Here is a 23889-nt window from a genome sequence, read left to right on the forward strand (position 1 = left end):
AAAATTATATATATATATATATATATATATATATATAATGCATATCACCATTTCTCTATCCGTTTGTCATGCTGTGGTGGTTTGTGTGTTGCTGTGATGTTGGAAACGATCCCACTGGTATTTCAAATACCAACAGGGTCACCCATGGTGGACAGGTTTCTGTGGAGCTTCCAGACTAAGACAGACTAAGAACAAGGTCATGGTGATCAACCTCTAAAAAAATTGGCCAGTGGAAACCTTATGGTAGCAGAGAACATTATTTGATGCAGTGCCAGAGGATAAGCCTCTCAGACTGGAAGGAACTCAAAATAGGACTAGGGAAGAGCTGCCTTCTCCAGGGAGAGTTAGTCTTAATGACATGGATGGAGTAAAGTTTTTGGGACCTTTGGTTACTGATGGAGCATGATTCAAAATGAGAAGGAAACAGCTGCAAAAATCCATTAATAATCAGAAAGTAGAATGTCTGAAGTATGAATTAAGGAAAACTGGAAGTTGTCAGAAATGAAATGGAATACTTGAAGATCAATATCCTCAGTGTTAGTGAGCTGAAATGGACTGATATTAGCCATTTTGAATCAGATAATCATATAATCTAATATGTCAGGAATGACAATTTGAAGAAGGATGGTGTCAAATTCATTATCAAAAAGAAATTTCCAGATCCATCCTGAAGTACAACACTGTTAGTGATAAGATAATAGCCATACACCTATGAGGAAGACCAGTTAATATGACTTTTTTATTTTTTTGGTCCATGGGTCTCACTCAATTGCCTTTATTCATAGGAAAAAAAAAAAAAAAAAAAGTAAGATGATAATTCCATCACATCGTAGATCAAGAATCTTCTTCTGAGCATCATTTTTTTTTTAACATATTGTTGTGTTTTAGGTGAAAGTTTACATAGCAAGTTAGTTTTCCAACCAATAGTTCATACACAAATTGTTTTGTTACATTGGTTGCAATCCCTGCAATGTGTCAGCACTCTCCCTATTTCCTCACTGAGTTACCTGTTTCTGTTCTTCCAATTTCTCTGTGCCTCCCTGTCTTCTCATCTTTGGTTTTGGGCAAATGTTGTCCTTTTGACTTGTCTAGTTAATTGTTCTAAGAAGTGTGTTCTTCATGGGTGTTCTTATTTGTTTTATTGTCACATCTATTACTTGGCTGAAAGATGGCCTCTGAGAGTGTCTTCAATTTCAAGTTAGAAGGTTGTCTCAGGACAATAGTTTCCAAGGTTCCTCTAGTCTCTTTCAGACCAGTGAGTCTGGTCTTTTTTTTTTTTTTAAACTTTGAATTTTGTTCTACGTATTTCACCCATTCTAACTGGGACCTTCTGTTGTGGTCTTGATCAGAGAGGTTGGTTGTGGTAGCCAGGCACCATCTAGTTCTTCTGGACTCAGGTTAGAGGAGGCTGTGGTTCATGGGAGCCGTTAGTCCTTTGGACTAATTCCTTCCATGAGTCTTCACTTTTCTTTGTTCTCCTTTGCTACAAGCGGGAAGAGACCAATAGTTATTTCTTAGATGGCTGCTTACAAGTTTTTTTTTTTTTTTTTTAACATTTATTGTGGTTTGTGTGAAAGTTTACAGACCAAACTAATTTCCCATCCAATAATTCATATATATTTTGTTTCATGACATTAATCTCAATCCCATCAATGTAACAGCACTCTACCTACCTCCTCCCTGGGTTCGCTGATTCCATTTGCCCTTCTTTCCTTCCTGTCTTCTAGACTTTGTTTTTGGGCAAATGCTACCCTTTCATTCTCATGTGGTTGAAGGAGGAGGAGCACATAGTGCATCCCTCCAAGTGTTATTATTCACTTTATAAACCTGTCTGGTAATGGAAATGGGTTTACTTCCAGGTTTCAACAGTTAAGGTTGTGTGTGAACTTGACTGGGCCATGATTCTCAGTGGTTTAGCAGTTATGATATAGTCATTCCCAGGATGAGATCTGATATAATGTAATCACATCCATGATGAGATCTCTATAAGCAGCCAATCAATTAAAAGGGAGTTTCCTCAGGGTTGTGTCCTGCTTCCAATATACATGGATGTCCTGGTAAAAAAACTCTGACTTTTGCTCTATCCGAATCCTGCATCTGGCTCATCATCATCTGGACTTAAACCAGTGGCCTGCCATCTCACTTGCCAATCTTGAATTTGTCAGCCCTTGCAGCTTCATGAGTCAGGAGGAGCCTCTAGCTTAATGTCTGACCCACAGACTTGGCATTTGCCAGCCTCCACAACTGCATGAGCCATTTCCTTGAGATAAATCCCTCCCCCACTTTATCTCACTAAGAGTCACTAGTTTTACTTCTCTAGATAACCCAGCATAAGATAGTGTCTAAGGGCCATAGTCTCTAGGGTTCCACCAGTCTCTATCAGAGACCAGTAAGTCTGGTCTTTTTTATTATTTTGCATTTTGTTTTACTGTGACTACTATTCAAATTCAGGCACCAACCACTAATGTCAAAGGTGAAGAAATGTAATATTTTTACCAACTTCTGCAGTCTGAAATTGATCAAACATGTAATGAAGATGCATTGATAATTACTGGTGATTGGAATGTGAAAGTATGAAACAAAGAAGAAGGATCAGTAGTTGGAAAATATGGCCATGGTAATAGAAATGATGCCAGAGATCACAAGACAGAATTCTGAGAGACCAATAAGTTATTCATTAGAAATACTTTTTTCAACAACATAAATGGTGACACCTGGGCCTTGTCATATGGAAAATATAGGAATCAAATTGACTACATCTGTGGAAAGAGATAGTGGAAAAACTCAATATTATCAGTTAGAACAAGGCCAGGTGCCAACTGCAGAACGGACTATTAATTGATCATATGCAAATTCAAGTTAAAGGCAAAGAAGGTTAAAATTAGTCTATAAGAGCCAAGGTATGACTTTGTGTACATCCCACCTGAATTTAGAGATCATCTCAAGAATAGATTTGACTCAATGAATACTGATGACCAAAGATTAGATGAGTTGCAGGGAGAGATCAAGGACATCACATACAAAGAAAGCAAAAGGTCATTAAAAAGACAGAGAGAAAGAAAGACTAAAATGGATGTCAGAAGAGACTCTGAAACTTGCTCTTGAATGTGGAATAGCTGAAGTGAAGAAGAAATGATGTAGTAAAAGAGTTGAATAGAGATTTCAAACAGTGGCTCCAGAAGACAAAGTAAAGTACTATGATGAAATGTGCAAAGACGTGAATTTAGAAAACCAAAATGGAAGAACACATTCAGCATTTCTCATTCTGAAAGAACTGAAGAAAAAATTCAAGACTCAAGTTGCAAAATTGAGAGATTCTAGGGGCTAAATCTGGAACAACACAGGAAGCATCAGAAGAAGATGGAAGGTGCACACGGTACCAAAAAGAATTGGTTGATATTCAACCATTTTGGGAGAGAGGAGAGCATATGACCAATGGTACTGAAGGGCAAAGACCAAGCTATACTGAAGGCATTGGTGGAAAATAAGTCTATAGTAATTGACAGAATACCAACTGAGATGTTTAAATAAATAGATACAATCCTGGAAACACTCACTCATCTATGCCAAGAAATTTGGAAGACAGCCACCTGGTCAACCAACTGGAAGAGATCCATATTTCTGTCCATTCTAAAGAAAGATTATCCAACAGAACGTGAAAATTATTGAACAGATCATTAATATCACATGCAAATAAAATTTGTTGAAGATAATTTTAAAAATGATTGCAGCAGTACATCGACAAAATTGCCAGAAATTCAAGCTGGATGCAGAAGAGGACATGGAATGAAGAATATCATTGCTGATGTCAGAAGGATCTTGTCTGAAAGCAAAGAATATCAGAAAGATGTTTATCTGTGTTTTATTGACTATGCAAATGCATCCAACTGTGTGGATCATAACAAATTACAGATAATATTGTGAAGAATGGGAATTCTAGAATGCTCAATTGTGTTTGTGTAGAATCTGTACATAAACCAAGAGGCAGTTGTTGGAACAGAGCAAGGGAAAACTGTATGGCTTAAAATCATGAAAGTGTGCATTAGGGTTGTATCCTTTCACCATACTTAGTCAATCTGTATGCTGAGCAAATACTCTGAGAAGCTGGACTATATGAAGAACATGGCATCAAGATTGGAGGAAGCCTTACTAACAACCTGTGATATGCATTTAATGCAACCTTTCTTGCTGAAAGTGAAAAAGACTTGAAGCGCCAAGGGACGAGTGGACCATGTGAACCTCAGCATATATGACCATTAGACCAAAAGAGCTAGATGTTGCCTGACTACCACTGCCAACCACTTGGAAAGGGATCAAAGAGTCAATACTGCCTAGAGTGGGAGAAAAATGTGAAACAAAACTTAAAATCATTAAAAAGAACCAAACTTACTTGTCTCATAGAGACTGGTGAAACCACCGAGACTACGGCCTCTAGTCACTCTTTAGGCCTGGCATTGAACTCATTCCCATGGCTTAACTTCCAGCCAAATAATAGGCCTACAATACATCAGGTATGGCCACTCCTTAGAACAATCAACCATGGGAGATCGGAAGGGCAGTATTTGCATGGGAGATAGTGCAGAGGGTGGAATTGCATAGGAAAGAAGGATACAAGGAAAAAGTAACTACACAGATGAAGTGGGAAGTGAGAAGTGTTACATTGTGGGGATTGCAATCAGTGTCATGAAACAAAATGTGCATGAACTGCTGAATGGAAAACAAATTTACTCCATACGCTTTCATCCAAATCATACACACACACACACACACACACACACAACCTAAAAAAGATGAAAATACTATGGCTTGGGTCAGGTGTACCTTAGCCCTCAAAGTGACATCTTTGTTTTCTTACACTTTAAAGAAGTCCTTTGCAGCAAATATGTCCAGTGCAATACAACATCTGATTTCAGGTTGTTAATGAGGTTTCCTCCAATCTTGATGCCATGTTCTTCATATGGTCCAGCTTCTCAGCGTATTTACTCAGCATACAGATTAAATAAGTACAGTGGAAGGATACAGACCTGATGCACACTTTTCATGATTTTAAGCCATGCAGTTTTCCTTTGTTCTGTTCCAAACTCTTTGATTTTCTTCATTCTTCTTTGCTCTGGATGAGGAGAGACAAATTGTTGCATTTTTAAGACTCCTCACAAGCTTTTGAGACCCCAGTTGTTACTCACCAAAATAGGATGTAGAACAATGTTTTTGTGTAATATATTATGCCAGTTGAGCTTGATGTGACCCTGGTTCCAAGCCCACAGGCCCAGTGATTCACCCTCTGTGGTTGTGGCAAAAAAAGTAATCTAATTTTGCCCTGTGTTAGCTCTATTATATATATGGGCATTCTTATATCACATACAAATACCTATGTAGAAATATCATCTGCCAAACATATATGGTCATAGGTATATTCCCTTTTCCAAGTCATGTCATTTTCAATTGCCTCATATGCTTGTGAAAACTGGGCAATGGAAAAACCTAAGAAGAATTAATGCCAGTGAATTACGGTGTTGGCAAAGAATATTGAATATACTGTGAGCTGCCAGAAGAATGAACAAGTCTGTATTGGAAGAAGTACACCCAGAATCATCCTTAGAAGCAAAGATGGAAAGACTTCATCACATATATTGGACACATTATCAGGAGGAAGCATCCCTGGAGAAGCACATCATGCTTGGTAAAGTAGCTGGTCAGCAAAAAAGAGGAAGATCCTCAAGGAGATGGATTGATATGGTGGCTGAAACAGTGTGCTCAAATATAGCAATGATTGTGAGGACTGTGCAGGTGTGGGCAGTGTTTGTTCTGTTGTATGTAGGGTCCCTATGAGTCACAACAGACTTGTTGGCACCTAACATCACAACAACAAAGCACATAAAGTCACTCAGCTTAGAATGTAAGTTATAGAGAATCCATAATTCCTTGAACTATGTGTTACTATTGTGGGAAAAAAATGTATTTTACAGGATAGAGTGGGAGTCTTAATGAAATTCTGTTAAAAGCCAGGGTTTAAAGCCATCCAGGGCATAACAGAATTCACAGGGGAAACAAATATATATTGTACCTATGGAAGAAGATACTGAAATTGCAGTGATGAAAATAATTTTGCAAGATACTACAGATAGTAATGTTTGAAAAAGAATGAGATATAATCCTAATTTGAAGGGTAGAAAGGCAGACATCAGAGACATAGAAAAGTCACTTATCTGGAGGTCCTGTTACTGTCCTGGAAGGTAAGGTCCAAACTGGGCCAAAGACACAGGACCTACAGTTGTCCAGCTCAGCAAACTTCTCCACTGGGCTCTCACTTTCTCAGTTGAGAATCATGATCCTTTGGTTGGAATTCCAAGGACCCAATTAAAGTGATGCCACTGCAGGTCCCATCCTACTGTTAATTTTCTTTGAGCCTGTTTTTCTGACTAGATTCAAGCCCCTTTAGGGCAGAAACCAAACCAGGTTCATGTCTGATCCCTATAAGCCATTATCATTGCTGATACATGGAAACTGCTCATGAGTGTGAGTTGAGGAATTTTAAATGAAACATTTTAGATACGTTTTACATGTAAACCAGGAACAAGTGTCAAGGAAGAATCAGGAAAATATCTGTGTTTCCAGGTAAGGAAGCAAATGCGGGAGAGAGGTGATGGTTTTCATCAAGTGTTGACAATTGGCTTCTCTAAGACCTTGGGCTGTGGGCTTAAATCGGTGGAGATAGAAGTAGTAGGTGCTCTCACTCACATGGCTAGAACCCACACAGTGCGGCCTACAAACAGGAGGGTTTCCAGTGTGCCTGGAATAGGTTAAGTAACAACCAGGGCTTGGCCTGGGAGAAGGCATGCTGTGTGCACAGCACAAGGGCCAGATCTACCTATCTATCTATTTACCTACCTACCTACCTGTTTTGATTACCTCTAGTGCTGCTCTAGTAGCATAGTGCCTAAGGCACTTGACTGCTCACCAGAAGGCTGGAGGTTCAAACCCACCATCCACTCCTCGGAAGGAAGGTTGGGCAATCCTACTTCCGTAGTGATACTGCCTCGGAAACCCAAGAAGGGGTCGCTATGAGTCAGGGCTGACTCGACGGCAAACAACAACAACAACAACAGTGCTGCTCTAACAGAAAATACCACAAATGGGTGGCTTTAACAAACAGGAGTTTATTGTCTTACAGTTTCGGAAGCTAGAAGTCCAGGTTCAAAGTGCCAGCTCTAGGGCCTGAGTGAAAGCCCCTCAACCTTGGGCTTTAAATCTGCCTTTTCCTACTGGCCCACTGAAGCTGAAGGCACCTCTAGCTCAGGCAGCTGCCTGACAAACCCGAGGCTGACAAACCCAAGTAAAATGGCACAGTCCCAAGATTACCAAACAACATTGCAGGATGCTAATTCAAGTCCATTAACAGTCCCAAGATTGACAGACAACATGGCAGGCCATTGAGATCAAGACTCGGCTACCTGCAGGGTCCAAGCGTGCCAAAAAACTCCAGAGACCTTTTTCTCAATACTTCTTATATACTGGAAGCAAACCACATACCTAAGGCAGCTACTTAGCTGCCCCAATAGATTCCACCATAGATATGATTACCAATCTCATCATGGGGAATAACTACATCCAACTGCCCAGCCACTCAAAACCAGGCCCTGCCAAGTTGACACATAACCTTAACTACCACATTACCTATCGATTTATCAATCATTCTACCTAGTCTTACATCCTACAGGGGCTCTATGAGTACAGAATGGATGTACCTGAAAGCAAGAGGACACTTCTGCTACCAGTGTGTCCTGAGACTCACTCTTCTACCAGGAACTGGCAACAGGAAGAAATGCCTATTTTCTGAGTGCCTCTTACTCATTTTATGTACATTACATCACTTACCTTTCTCAATAGCCCTCAATGAGAGATATAACTATCTCTGTTTTCAGAAGGAAGTTGAGGCTCAGAGATTAAACAACCTACCAGAGTTTGTACAGAAAGAGTTAGGATCCTAGCCTGTACTGCTTATCCTGGGTCTCCCTTCTTTCTGCTGAGAAACACTGTAATTAGGACCATTCCAGAGATATAACTCTTAATTTACTAGTGGGTTGATCATAAGATTTATTCCTTTCAAAACATGCCTACTTTCTTTTTTTAGAAAATATTTTATTGTGTTTAAGAGTTTACAGAGCAAATTATCCAGTGATATTGGTTACATTTTCCACAATGTGTCATTATTCTCATTCATTCCGTTCTGGTTGTACTATTCCCAGTAGTCTAGTTATCCTGTCCCCTTACCTTCTCATCTTTATTTTAGAATAATTTTTGAACATTTGGTCTCCTATTGTCGATTATTTTTTAAAAAGAAATTCATTACTCCTAGGTGATATTCTTTATTTTATGATCTAATCTGTTATTTAGCTAACAGTGACCTTAAGGGATAATCATGGTTAAAGGTTTAATGTGTATCTCAGGACAACAGTTTCAGGGAGTCCTCTAGTCTCAGCCAGTCCAGTAAATCTGTGGCTCTCTTTCTTATTAAGTTAAAATATAGTTATCCCAGTACTCAATGTAGGTCCCTGTATGGCACAAATGGTTTGTGCTCAGCTACTAATCTAAAGGTTGCTGGTTCAAACCCACCCAGAAGCACTGTGAAAGGCCTGGCAATCTGCTTCCAAAAAGATTTGTTGTTGCTGTCAAGTCAATTCCCAACTCATGGTGGCCCCATATGTTACAAAGCAGAAGTGTTCCATAGGATATTTTTTGGCTGTAATCTTTACAGAGGCAGTTTGCCAGGGTTTTCTTCCATGGAGCCACTGGGTGAGTTGAAACTACCAGCCTTTGGGTTAGCAGCCAACCACAAACTGCTTACTCCACTCAGCCTCCTTCCTTCTGTACAGATTATAGCCAATAAAACTCTATGAAGCTCAGTTCTGTTCTGCAACACATGGGCCACCATGAATCAGAACCAGCTCAACAGTAATTGTTCTGTTTTGTTTTGGGTTAGTGCTCAATTTAGTAATAGTTTTTAGGATGTCAAGGTAAAGCAAGGCCTGCAATTATTAATTTTCTCTTCCAATCAAGCTCCTAAAAACTGCTAACAGAAAAGAGCTCACAAATTTGATGATCCTCTCTCCCTGCTCCTCTGACCTTTGGTTGGCTAGTGGACTGATTGGGAAAGTAAACAGAGTTCTTCTCAGGGAAGCTTAGAGATTGAGATAAATATTACGTGGTGAGCAAAAAAGCCCTGAACTTGCAATCTGAAGGCTGAGTTCAACTTGACCCAATACTAACAGTGACCTTAAGGGATAATCATGGTTAAAGGTTTAATGTGTATCTCAGGACAACAGTTTGAGGGAGTCCTCTAGTCTCAACCAGAAATATGAGTGGGGGCAAGGTGCTTTATTTCTCTGAACTTCAGTTTCCTCATTTTGAAAATGGAGTATTAGAAGTTAGAGGGTACACATACTTACTAGACATAGAGTGGGAATAAGGAACACATGTCTGTGACCTCTGACAAATCATTGAATCTTTCTACCTGATGACCGGTGCCCCAATCTTGATCAGGCCTTTGGAAGCCTTATATTCTAACTGTGAAGAAACTGGTTTATAAGAGAATGTGTGCTATTATGAAGTAATACATTATGTAAAATAAATATCCACTTCCTTTTGTAACACGATTCCAGTCAGTAAATGAATTTAGAGTAAACTCTGTGAACTTTAATCCATAGCAATTAAATACTCTTAACAAGGTAGTAAAGCTTCATTCTCCTGTTTAATTCTGCTGAATCATAGCATCTATATCTACCATGATAAGAAAGTACAATATTCAAAAATCCCCAGGGTCAAGGCTGATGAATTATTAATTATATTTCCAAAAGATCCTTTAATTTCTAAAAGGTTAGAATATTGAATTCCACATTTTAAAATGTGGATATTTAAAATATTTTGAGGCCTAAAATTTAAGTTACATATACTTGTTCAGAGATATATCCAATGGGTAAAGATAAATACATTTCATCTAAGACTCCATGGCAAGACTTTGGAAGAATAATCTTAATATTTTCTAAGGAGAGCTTGAGGTTTGGAGGAAAGAATGTAACTGATCCTCCTTGACTTCTGGCCATCACTCCTGCTCTTTATGAATCTTGTGTGTTTCTGTTCACACCTGTGATCAAACTTGTTAAATCCTTTTGCTGAAGTCATTGAGTTACTTTTTCTGGTTCCCTATTATGCTACCACCTTCCAAGCATCCTGGGATAAAGCAACGGCTTTCAAACTTTCTTGTCTGAACCCAGTCAATGTATCTCTCACCATTTATAATGACCAAATAACTGTGCACACCCCCATATGTTCATGCATACATCACATATATATAACTGAATCTAAAATCTCATGAAACAATACTTACCTTTTCTGTATGTAATGCACCCTGATATTTTCTATCCTTCTATTTCATTTTAAAACTCAGTAGATTTCCAATGTTACTGATTTGTACCCATAGAAAATATTGAATTGATATATGTTCTGCTGTGCATATTCTCAACAACACAAATAAAATAAATTATTAAAAGCAACACCAACAATGCGATACAACTACATACTTACTAGAATGGCTAAAATCCAAAACACTGACAACACCAATGCTGGAGAAGATGCGGAGAAACAGTAATTCTCCTTCCCTATGGGTGGGAATGCAAAATGGTACAGCCACTTTGGCAGACAGTCAGGCAATTTCTTACAAAGCTAAACATAGGCTTACTACATGATTCAGCAATAGTGCTTCTAGGTATTTACCCAAATGAGTTGAAAACTTATGTCTACCCAAAACCTTCACAGAAATGTTCATAGCAACTTTAGTCTTAATTAGCAAAATTTGGAAGCAACCAAAATGTCCTGCAGTAGTTGCATGGATAAACAAACTCTGTTACGTTGATACAATGGAGTGTGTATTCAATGATAAAAAGAAATGAGCTATGAAGCTGTGAAAAGACATAGAAGAACCTTAAATTCATACTGCTGACTGAACAGCACACAACAAAAACAAATGAAAGATTGTCTGAAAAAGTTACATATTGTATGATACCAGCTATTTCTGGAAAAAGAAAAACTATAGCAACAATGAGAAGATTAGAGGTTGCCAGGGGGTTAGGGTAAGAGAGGAAGGATTAATAGATGACACACAGAGCAGTTTTGGGGGCAGTGAAACTTCTGTATGATACTATAATAGTGAACACGTGGCAGTAAGAATTTGTTAAAACCTGTAAGACTGTACAACACAAAGAGTGAACTTTAATGTAAACTATGGACTTTAGTTAATAAAATGTATCAATATTGGTTCATGAATTGTACCAAATGTACCACAGGAGTTCTAGATATCAATAGGGGAAAATAGGCAGGGGAAGGGAGGAGGAACTCCTTGTACTTTGCACTCAATTTTTCTGTAAACCTAAAAGTGTTCTAAAAAATAAAGTCGATTAATTTTAAAAATTAGTATATTTCACAACCCATTAAAACATCACCATGTGCATTTTGTAAACCACCAATATAGAAAGTAAAGCTTAGACTTGTTTTGAATAGAAGTGGGTATGAATCCCAAGTCCACCAAGTTATTTTGGGCAAGTTACTTACTCTCTAGAAACTTCAGTATCCCCACAACTTATGTCTATACAAAAACCTACACATAAAATGTAAAATGAAAATGACTTTTGTAGGTTTAAATAAAGAAAAAATTGTGCGAATGCCCAGTGTGTGGCAGAGATTGAATAAATGTTAGTTCCTTTCCATATACTGTAAAGTTAATGCATTAAAATCCAATTTTCTAGACAGTAAAATAAAATAAAACATACTCAGTAGAGATAGAATATAGAATTCCAAATGAGATGATAAATTAGCATCCTCCTAGCAGGTCTGATGGCGTAGTACTTAAGGCATTTGACTGCTAGCCAGAAGGTTGGTGGTTCAAACTCACCAGCCATTCCATGGAAGGAAGACTGAGCATTTTACTTCTGTAAAGATTTATGCCTTGGAAACCCGAAGAGGGTTGCTATGAGTCGGAATCGACTGAGTGGTGGTAAGTTTTTTTTTTTTTTTTTTTTTTAATGTAGGTGTGTGGAAAGAATTTGGATCTTTTGAGCTATAGTCAAGCAAGTTTGAGTCCTAATTTCTACTTTGGATCAAATGCAACATAACAGCTAAAGAGCTAGAGAGTGATTTTGCTTCCTCCTTTTCTTCCCTGTCATTGATGACTTCTGGTTTCAAGGCTTCTGTGATACAATAGATTGCTTTTATATGACCTTTCATATGGTTGCTTTACATGGTCCTGTAATGTCCACCAAATGATTGAGTGGGACTATACAAATATGGTGCCTGTGGCCCAACAAGGGGATTAAACAGTTGGGTAATAATGCAAATAGGGTGCATGGAACCCTGTGGGGGTAGGACCATGCAAATGAGGTGTATGGAACCCTAATGAGGGGGTTGATCAATTTTGCCATCCTGCTAGGCTTAAAATGAGCCTTCTCAGAGGCAGAAAGGGGACACCTGACCACCACCAAGATGAAGAAACAGGCATGGAATATGCCTTTGGACCAAGGGTTCCTGTGCTGGGTACCTCCTAGCTCCAGGAGACAGGGAACAGTGACATCGGAAATGGCATGGCAAGAGATGGTGAGAAGCAATGAGAGAGAAGTGGCAGCAGGAGAGGCAGCAGAACCAGGAGACCAGCAAGAGATGGTACAGTGGGTTTCCTGGCCCCCGGAGCAAGAGAGCTGAGCATTTTTGGGCTAAGACTTACTGGTGGAGGGGGTTGCCTCCAGCCACTTATTGGCAGAGCTAAAGAGCTTTATCATTTGTCTGAGCAGGGCAGTGACCAGAGTGGTCCACAAGGCCCAGGAGACCTGAGGGGCCTTAGGGCCACAGAGAGGATTGTCTGTGAACATGGTTGAAAAGAGGCTGTCCTGATCAAAGAAATGTATCCTGAGTTGTTTCTGATCCTGAACTGTAACCTGTTACTTTCCTAATAAACCCCATAATTGTGATTGTCTTTGAGTTTTATGTCTTCCCCTATGTGGAATCCTTTTAAGTCCCTGATGTGAATTTCAATGTCCATCTCTAATTGGTGTTTGATTGTGGACATGACATTTAACCTCTCTGAGCCTCATTTTCATTATCTGAAAAATAGGGTAATAACAACCAGTTCATGAGACAGCCATCAGGGTTAAAGTACGCCTACTTCTCACTTGTTAACTATCATGTTATCTAACACTTTGCATTTACTACAAAAGTAAAAAATCTGCTACCCAATTATTTTGCTGATTAACAGTATATGTCTGGCAATAACAAATGCCAGGGTAGAATAATGCTGACTGTGATAGCTAAGGTAATGTGTCAGCTTGGCTGGGCCATGATTCTTAGTGCTTTGGCAGTAATGAAATGATGTAATTGGCAGTTATGTAATGATATAATCATCCTCCATTCTATGATCTGATGTGGTCATCCTCCATTTTTGCATAATGACCTGGTCTTTGGAACCTAGCCGTGTCAATAAGTGAGGAGTGGATATATAATATATCGAAAATTTTGGGCCAGAAACATTAAGAGGTTTTCAGTATCAGTTCTCCAGTCCTTCCTCCTCCCAGTACCATCTACACATGCATTCTTAATACAGACTCATCTATTAGCCTCCCAAGAATAGTCACATTTTAACCAATGGAGACATGAAACTGTTTGGATTGCATTTCACAATGGCAGCCACTGATATGTGGATTTGGGGCCAAGGAAGATTCATGGGATTCTTTCAACTTCTTACAGAGACACCAGATACTCCACCCTTCTGTATCATTGGTCCTAATCAAATGTGCATCCTAAAGTGCATGTTTACTTCTGTAATCTCATTCACTCATTCATGCATTCATTCATTCAGGTTTAAAAAAAACCAAGAACTCTGCTATCATGGCAGGAAAACCCAAGCTTCATTACTTCAATGGACGAGGCAGAATGGAATGCATCAGGTGGCTCTTGGCTGCAGCTGGAGTCGAGGTAGGTTCTGAGTTAGGTTATGGTAGGTGCTTGAACAATTTCTCTTAGAAAGATCAGCACATGGCCAGTCCCCATGAGGCGGAGGTTAAATATGTCCCAAATGTCCAAACTACCGTGCCACTCCATCATTTCAGACATTAACTCCTCCTCCTCCTCCCAGTAATTTCCCCAGTCTTAGGGTTCTGTATTTCGCTGTAACACCTCACAGAACTCACAGACACCCAAGGGTTCATCTCACATAGTAGTGGTGGAGGCTGGCAGGCTGGCGAGTCCTGGGTCCGCGAGTAGGTCTGGCGGATCCTCCCAATCTCGGGGTTTGATGAACCTCGATCAGCAGATCAGATGAAGGCTGCTGTCCCAAATCCAGGGATGAGATGAGGATGATCCAAGACACAAAGCCGAGCAAGAGGAGAGGGAATCTTCCCAGGAGATTCGTAGGTATACCCTCAGGGAAGCTAAGGGTGGTGATTTGAATTATACCCTCTAGCAAGGCAGGACTCAAGATCCATTCCACCTGTGTTGCCCCAACAGAATTAACCTAAATCCCATCACAGAGTCGATTGCCAGTCATTATAGGGAATGACTACTACCAGCTGCCCAGCCAAGTTGATACCTGACCTTAACTACCACACCACCCCAAATAGGCATGGATAATGAGATTTACAAAACATCACAGAATGGAGGACAATGGCTAGAAGGGCCACATCAAGCAATTCACTGCCGTAGGTCATATCTAAAATTCTGTGTCAAAGTGCTTTTCTCCCATAAGCCAGGAGACTTCCATACTAGACAACCTGTCAATAGTTTTGCCTTAAATAAAAATATCACAATTCAAGGTTCATTTAACATACAAAAAACAATCAATGTAATATACCATATTAATTGTATAAGGGACAAAAGTCACATGATCATCTTGAGAGATGCAGAAAGATCATGTGACAAAATCCACCTCCTTTCATGATAAAAACTTTCAATAAATTTGGAATAAAGTGAACTTCCTCAACCTGTAAAAGGCCCTTTACAACCTCCTTAACCTCCCCCCTAGATATAATCATATTTAGTGGTAAAAGACTGGCTTTTTCCCCTTAGGATCAAGAACAAGACAAGGATGTCCACTCTTCCCACTTCAAACTATGCTAGAGGCTCTAGCCAGAATAATTAAGCAAGAAAAAGAAATAAAAGGCATCCAGATTGGAAAGGAAGAAATAAAATTATCTCTATGTGCAGATGATGTGATCTTGTATATAGAAAATCTTATAATGAAATACTCAGCAATATAATGAATGAGTTGCTGATGCATGCATTTAAATGGAAGGATCTCAAAATTAGGTTGAGTGAAAGAGGCTAGACACAAAAAAAGTATATAGTATATTTTTTCACTTTAAAGCTCTATTTATAAATTCTACAAAAGGGAAATATAGAATGATAGAAAGCCTATTTGGAGTGTGGGTATGGAGGATTGACTACTAAGGTGAGAGAACTTAGCAGGGTGATGGAAATGTTCTATACCTTGATTGTTGTGATAGAGTGAATGGGTGTTTACATTTGTGAAACCTCATGGGACCAGCTCATTTTAAGTGAATGTCTTTTAGTTTTTAATAAATTTGATCTAAAAAAATAAATAGCACCAGTTACTAAGAAAGATATAGACAGATTTCACTAAATAAATTTTTAAATTTCCACCCATCAAAGAGCACAGAAACAATGAAAAGAAACTTAATCATCACCTAATTACAACTGGTGGTCCTTGTTTGGATTTGGATTTAAACAAACTGGAAAAAATCATTTATGACGTTTATGCAACAACGAGAAACATGAACACAGATAATATCAAAGGACTATTGTTAATTTTTTAGGTATGATAATGTATAGTGGTTATTCTAAAAAGGGTTTTTATGTGTTAGAAATACATACTAAAGGATTAAAGATTTGGATTAAATTTTTACTGTATCAGGAGAGCATCAGAGGTATAGATGAAATGAGATTGCCTTGAGTTGATAATTACTGAAGCTAGGTTATGGGCATAAGGAGGATCATAATACTTTTTTCATTTATATAAAAAATCTCCATAATAAAAATATATAACATAAGAAAATAAATGTAATTAAACTTAAAGGATAAACCACAAATGTGGGGAAAGTAGACAGAGTGAGTGGATTGCAACATGGTGCCTGTTACAGATTCAATACATTCATTCAGTAATTATTTTGGTGAGTACCTATTAAGTACCAGGATCTTCACTGAGTCCTTTGGGATACACTGAGAAACAGGACAGATATGTTTCAGTTGAGGTGGTGTCCTGGGAAGCAATTGCTAGTTCCCTCTCTCCAGTCTCATAATAACATGTTTACCTAAACCTCAGGATCACACTTTTTTGATGGCTTCATGGCTATGTTGGACTTTAGCCTAACGCTTTCTCAATATTATGAAGAAACAAGCAAACAGGTTGTTTTCTTTCTATAAATGAATAACCTGTTTTAGCATAGTCCAGATTTCAGCTCTGGGATTGTAGGACATCTGTGTTCAGAGCTCCCAGGCAGGATGAACCTTCATAGGAGGAAGTAGGGGGTGAAGCTGAGAGCATCTAGGCTTTCTCTTATCTACCTAGCTTGGTTGAATAGGGTGGTGGTATGAGGACTGACCAGAGACCTTGCTCAGGACTCCTGGGTTCTCTGTGCCCAAAGGGTGATCATCATAATCCTGCCTGCTCCACTTGTCTCACAAATACTACTGTTAATTTTTAAAAACTACTGTTAATTTTTTAGGTATGATAATGTATAGTGGTTATTCTAAAAATAGTTTTTATGTGTTAGAGATACATACTGAAGTATTTAAGGATAAAAATTTGGATTAAATTTTTACTGTATCAGGAGAGCATCAGAGATAGAGATGAAATGAGATTGCCTTGAGTTGATAATTACTGAAGCTAGGTTATGGGTATAAAGAGGATCATTCTACTCTCTTCATTTATATAAAAAATCTCCATAATAAAAATATATAACATAAGAAAATAATCACCTACACCAAACCCATCCCCACCTTGGCTATCCTCCAATGATGGCCACCCACCATCCCATCTGTTTGTCTTGAACTGAACACTTTATAAATCGTTTGCACACACCATCTGTATAGCCTGACCCTGTGGGATTATATAGATCCACAACAAAGGCTATTTCACTGAGAAATTACAAATCCCACAATTCCCAGCTTTTTCATCATCAGGAACTTTGTTAACTGAAAGGTTGGTGGTTCGAACCCACTCAGTGGCTCCATGAGAGAAAGACCTGGAGATCTGCTTCCATGAAGATTACAGCCAAGAAAATCCAAGACAGAGGGTTCTACTCTATCACTTGGTGTTGCTGTGAGTTGGCATTGACTCAACGGCAAACAACAACCACCACTACTGATAATAATTACCTGTTTTAGCATGGTCCATATCTTGTGCTATGTAGTTTAAAAACATTACAATATTTCATGTAAGAAATGTTTTACCCCATTTTATAGATGAGCAAACTAAGGCTTTTTTTTTGTTTTTGTATGCCGTCAAGTCAGCCGTGACTCATAGCGACCCCTCCTTGGGTTTCCGAGGCAGCATCACTACAGAAGAAGATTGCCCAACCTTCCTTCTGAGGAGTGGCTGGTGGGTTTGAACCGCCAGCCTTCTGGTTAGCAGTCAAGTGCCTTTGCCACTATGCTACCAGAGCTCCTACAAACTAAGGCTTAGAGATGTTAAAGTGACTGCATGCAGCTCACAGAGCTATCATGTGGCAGAACCAAGACTGGAATAAATCAGACTGATACCACATCTGCATTCTTGATAACTTTGTCCTTGGACTTCTAGTTTGATAGATGCTGCCTACTTTAAAAAAAGGGGGGGGCTCATTAAGTAATAATTGACTTTTGTATTTGTATTAAAAAGTTGTAACCATTTAGAGCTCTAATCTACCTGCGACAGCCCAATGGCTTGGCTGCTGTGCAATCAATGGAATGTGTGTTGGAAGGTCTAATTTATACCAATGTTTAACTTATTGGAAATAGGCCAAGAACAAAGTAAATATTCACCAATGTGGATTGTTTAAAATTAAAAAAAAAGAAAAAAGGATATGCATCTGTATCATTAAATAGCAGCCACGGGTTGAAATTCTAATGACAACATACATTTACTAAGCACTTAATGTGCACTTTTCTTGTATTTTTAGCTTTCAACAGGACGGAGCAATGTTTCATTCTGTTATACATAGGGTCGCTATGAGTTGGAGCCAACTCGATGGCATCTAACAACAACAACAACAACATAATGTGCACTTGATACTATTCTAAGTGCTTTGCATGCCTAAGTCATTAAACCTATACCATACATACCATAATGACACCCATAGTCACACTCATATGAGAATATTGAGGCACACAGTGGTCCAGTAATGTGTTGAAGGTCCCAAAGTGAAAAAGTTGGGATTCAAACCTTGGGAGTCAAATCAGAAACCAGTTATTTGGGGGGTCTGGGGTGGAACTAAGCCAGGAATTCTAATATTTCTTCCTAGATTGGAAATTCTGCATTAGAGTATCCCAGATTTTCAAGGAGAGGAAATAGCGAGTTGTAAGACTAGGAGCTGTGCATAGCTGGGATCCATTTTGCCTTGGGTGAAGCTCCTGTGGAATGGGTGATAAAAATTATGACAAATGCCACTTGGCAGCAAAATCTTAAATAGTCCTTAGCCCAGTGCCGTACCCTATGCTGGGGCTCACACAATGTCCTATCCTGACCTGACGTGGAGAGACAGACTCTCCTAAGATGTTCAAACTCCAGAATTACAATGATCTTCTGAGTTTCCTCCCTCCAATGACATTTTTTCCCCAAAATCCTTACCTAATCTTGAGGGACAGGATGGAGGTGAAGGGGACCATCAGGAATGAGCAGCCAGCTGCTGTGACCCATGACCTTTCCTCTGTGGGTCATATGGAAGTATTCCAAGTGGCCATGATCAGACTCTTGCCAAACTCAGAAATTTTACCTTCACCATTTACATAGCATAGAGGGGTCATTCAATTTTGAAAGCTGTATAATGCTGTTGAATGAAGTAACAGGATTTTCGTTTTTTGTTTCTGCTTTTCAGTTTGAAGAGATATTTATAGAAGGTCCAGAAGACTTGGAAAAGTTAAAAAATGGTAAGACCAAGTTTCTAAATGCCCCTGAGGATGGTATCTACTAGAAGTCCTATGTTGAGGTTTAACACCAGGTGTAGTGCCTAAGGCATTTGACTGCTAACCAGATGCCTGTTGGTTCAAACCCACCAGCCACTCCTCAGAAGGAAAATTGGGCATTCTACTTCTGTAGAGATACTGCTTCAGAAACCCAAGGAGGGGTTGCTGTGAGTTGAATAGACTCCATGGCAGTGAGTTTTTTTTTTTTTTTTTTAATGTCTATGTGTTTGTGTAGTTATAGTTGAGGGTGGTAGAGAGATAGAAAAGTGGTTAAGATATAAGAGGTGGGGCTCCCTGAGGAGGTCTGGCAACTCTCTCAGGGCTAAGAAGGGCTGGAACTCTGGGAGTCTTTGCTACAGAAACCAGCCCAGGGCCCTGTGAATGGCCTCATGTTGCTTTCTGATGCTTTTGTGCACTGTGAATGAACTGCAAACAACTCACTGCCCTCCACACTAACACATGCATTAGAGTGAAAGGAGTAGATAGAGGTGCAGTTCTTTTCTTTTATGGGTGTGACAGGATGTGCAACCTTGTCACACCCATGTTGTTGTTGTTGTTATGTGCTGTCAAGTCGGACCCGACTCATAGTGACCCCTCCTTGGGTTTCTGAGGCAATATCACTACAGAAGTATCCTCAGAAGGAAGGTTGGGCAGTCTCCTTCTGTAGTGATACTGCCTAGGAAACCCAAGGAGGAGTTGCTATGAGTCGGGTCCGACTTGAGGGCACATAATAACAACAACAACATGGGTGTGACAAGGTAATATCCTAGCAACACTGCAGACTCAGTTAAACAAGACCATGTTGAACCATATTGTGAGGCCAGATGGGAGGGTGGGGAGAAGATAACTGAGTAAGGATTAGCCCCTATAGGATTAGGAAAACTGGGCCTGCCCTGCACATACCACCCCTATGGTATGATTTGAGGAACACAGAAAGGGGCCTCTCCATAGAAATCCCTCTCAGAACTGTCTTTAAGTGCCGTAAAGATGGTGAGAATTACTTTGGGAATTTCCCATTTAAAATGGTACCTGGCTGGCAGCCCTGTTGCAACTGCTCCCAGCTTTCCTCGCAGAGACTTTAAATATGTAAAATACAAAGGAGTCAACTTACATCTGCTGGGCAAATAATAAGATAGATGAAACAACAGGTTAAAAATAAAGGGGAGATTGAAAAGAAAAAAAAGGAGCACTGTGAACTTGAAAACAAAATGCTATTTCAGTTGAAGTGTTACCAGGTTGCAATTTTTGGTTTCATTTTGCATTTTCTGTCATCTCAATAAACATTTTTCAACCTTAAAGAGTGTGATCCATAAACTATTTCACCTGTTCTTTTTCTTTTTCTCTGCAAAGATGGGAGTTTGCTGTTCCAGCAAGTGCCAATGGTGGAAATTGATGGGATGAAGCTGGTGCAGACCAGAGCCATTCTCAACTACATTTCCACCAAGTACAACCTCTATGGGAAGGACATGAAGGAGAGAGCCCTGTACAGTATATTTTCTGTTCTTACAGAACATGGGATCGACTTGGGTCCCACTTTGAGTAGACAGAGCTTGGGAAGGGGGACAGTAAAAGACAAGCTGGCAGGAGCAGAAGCCCCATGAAGCCTCTGAGGGACCATGGCATGGCATCATAACACAGCAACAGGCTGGGCCTTAGGCAAATAGACTGAGTGAGGCCCAGTGCAGTATAGTGTTATAGAGAAGGAGGAAAGGAAAACTAAGGGTGGATTCAGTGGGTATGCCACAATGTAGTGCAGTGAGAGAGGTTTCCAAATATTGAGACTCAGGAAGCCAGAAAGATGGCAATATCTCTGTTCTAGCAGCTCAGGGCTTTAGGTGCTGCATGCCAACAACAGCTAGGGACAAGAATGAAGTATTCTGGAGTGTCTAGAGAAGAAAGCTGGGAGCTCTGGTGATGTAATGGTTAAAACATTTGGCTGTTAACCAAAGGTTTGTGGTTCGAACCCACCAGCCACTCTACGGAAAAAAAGATGAGGCAGTCTGCTTGTGTAAAGATTTACAGCCTTAGAAATCCAATGGGGGTTGCTATGAATCAGAGTAGACTTGATGGCAGTGGGTTTGGATGTTGGTTTGAGAGAAGATGGCTGAGGAAGGATAGGATCCAAGGAAGCTGATTCTCAAGTTCCAGAAATGATGACAAGGAATCTAGTTAAGTTATATGGACTGGTCAACTAGGCAGAGTTACCAGAGGCTAGAACCCAGTGATTCCTTTGGTGCCCAAGATTACCTCAGGTTTCTTGACACAAGCCTGAAGCAGCCAGACTCATTTGAAAACCCCAAAACAAATCCTAAAGACAGAAAGTAGATTAGTGATTACCAGGTGCTAGAGGGACAGAGGGATGGGGAGCAACTGCTAAAGGGCACAATGTTTCTTTTGGGAATGATGCAAATATTCTGATGATGGTTGCAGAACTCTGTGACTGTACTAAAAATCAACAACACTAAATTGTACAAAGGATGAAATTTTTGGAATGTGAATTATATTTCAATAAGCTGTCAGAAAAAAAAACTCAAGTGATGGTTGAACAACATTGTAATTTCACTGAATTGTACATGTAAAAAATGTTGAAATGATAAATTTATGTTTTTTACCACAATTTTAAAGAGGACACTCAATTCGGAACAAAAGAAAAAAAAAAGAACCATAGAATATGCATTGTTTGAAATTGTTTAAATAATTGCACCTAATTAAAAGGATAATTTAAATAGGGTATTGAGAAACAATGTGGCCAGAGTTGGGCAATAGTATGTGGAAAGGGAAGGGCTGTGGAATCATGTTCTATGGGAAATAATTGGAAGAACTGCTAGTATTGGGCCTTGCCATCGGGCTGCGTGGTGTATCAGGGAAAGAATGGTAGAGGACATGACTCATGCGGACCTCTCTTTTGTGATTATTTAGATGGCAGGTCTTTAGCCATATGCCTCACACTAATTTGTGCATAGATCAAACAACAACAGAGATGGTAAACCGTAGGCAGGTGGTACTTGCAGTGACTCTACCAATTCTGTCTTGGCCTTACCCTTGAAATTTCAATTGACTAGGACCCAATCTAGAATTCTCTCATTGACAGAATTCCATGGTCATACTTAGAACTTGGGTTTGGAGGGTGCTGTGGGCAACACTAGAGATTGGATTGGATCCTGGAGAACACCAAAGGTTTTGGTCCAAGGTGGAAGAAACATAACAAAAACAACATGTTACAGGAATACTCTGCCACCATGCTCTGTGCACATACATTTGGTCATATGTTTAACAAAAATTTTAGACATATGTGTATGTCAATATATTGTTCTAAAAATTAAATGTGAAGAGATAAGTAAAAATTGTGGCATTATGACTGGCACAAAATAAACACCCAATGAAGGTGAATTTATAATCTGAAAAAATTATCAAATCTAAGGCAGAAGGCATTAGACAGTTTGCTCACTTTTGTCTTTCAGGATTGATATGTATACAGAAGGTGTGGCAGATTTGAATGAGATGCTCCTTCTTTTGCCATTATGTCCACCTGGGGAAAAGGATGCCAAGATCGCCCTGATCAAAGAGAGAACAACTAATCGTTATTTTCCTGCCTTTGAAAAGGTAAATGGAATTTGTTTGATGCTTCAGGATACTAAGAGTTTAGAAGGCAACAGAATAGCAGTGCTTGGGCATTTCTGGGGCATTGACCTTCATTCCAATGACCCTCCCTTAATACTAATGTAGCATCCTAATCCTTAAGATATCTTACAAAACTTGACTGTGAAGAACAATTGTGTCAGTTACAAACCCAAGTTGTAATTTTTTAGGAAATTTCAATTTACTAGGACCCAATCTAGAATTCTGTAACTGACAGAGTTCCATGGTCATACTGAGAGCTTGGGAGCTCTGGTGGCGTAGTGCCTAAGGCATTTGACTGCTGACTAGAAGACTGGCAGTTCAAACCCACCAGCCACTCCCCGGAAGGAAGATTGGACAATCTACATCCATAGAGATACTGCCCAGGAAACCCAAGGAGGGATCACTATGAGTCAGATACAACTCTATGGTAGTGAGTTTAGTTGAAACTTAGAGCTTGGATTTGGAAGGTGCTGTGGGCAACATAAGAGATTGGCCTGGATCATGCAGAACACCAAGGTTTTGATCCAAGGTGGAAAGAACATGATAAAAGTAACACATTACAGGAATACTCTGCCACCTTGTGTAGGGAGAAATGAAACTGCCTATAAATATTCAAATATTGGGTGAGAAGTGGCGAAACAGGGCTGGTGGCAGTGGGATGGAGAGAAGGAGAAATACACATAAGACATTAAGAAAAGGAGCTGTAGGATTTGGGAACATGGCTCTCAGATTTTTGAGGAAAACCATGAAAACTAAGGAAAAGAAGTATCATTATTATATGTTTAATATATTTATTAGTTGACAGTTTTCTTTGAAGGTAAAAGGAAAACATTTCAAGATTAAAATTATCTGAGATCATGCTAAATAAAAGCCATGAACCAAAAAATAATGAGATACCAGAACCCCAAATCAGTTCCCATCAAGGTAATTCTGCTCATTTTTGTTGTTGTTGTTAAGTGCCGTCGAGTCGTTTCTGACTCATAGCGACCCCATGCACAGCAGAACGAAACACTGCCCGATCCCGCGCCAGCCCCACAATCCCTGCTATACTTG

At 39.5% G+C, this 23889-nt stretch overlaps 1 protein-coding gene across 1 annotated transcript in view; it reads left to right on the plus strand.

Annotated features, from left to right (window-relative positions):
* Positions 1-13926: 13926 nt before the first annotated feature.
* Positions 13927-23889, plus strand: part of LOC103193043 (glutathione S-transferase A2) — a 16123-nt gene continuing 6160 nt past the window's right edge. The window contains exons 1-4 of the mRNA XM_007936141.2: positions 13927-14013; positions 19128-19179; positions 20566-20698; positions 22677-22818. Coding sequence (XP_007934332.1) covers positions 13927-14013; positions 19128-19179; positions 20566-20698; positions 22677-22818 — 414 coding nt within the window. The remainder of the gene's footprint in view (positions 14014-19127; positions 19180-20565; positions 20699-22676; positions 22819-23889) is intronic.

This window comes from Orycteropus afer, unplaced genomic scaffold (assembly GCF_000298275.1).
Source record: "Orycteropus afer afer isolate SDZICR_OR568_19922 unplaced genomic scaffold, OryAfe1.0 scaffold00034, whole genome shotgun sequence".
NCBI lineage: Eukaryota > Metazoa > Chordata > Mammalia > Tubulidentata > Orycteropodidae > Orycteropus > Orycteropus afer.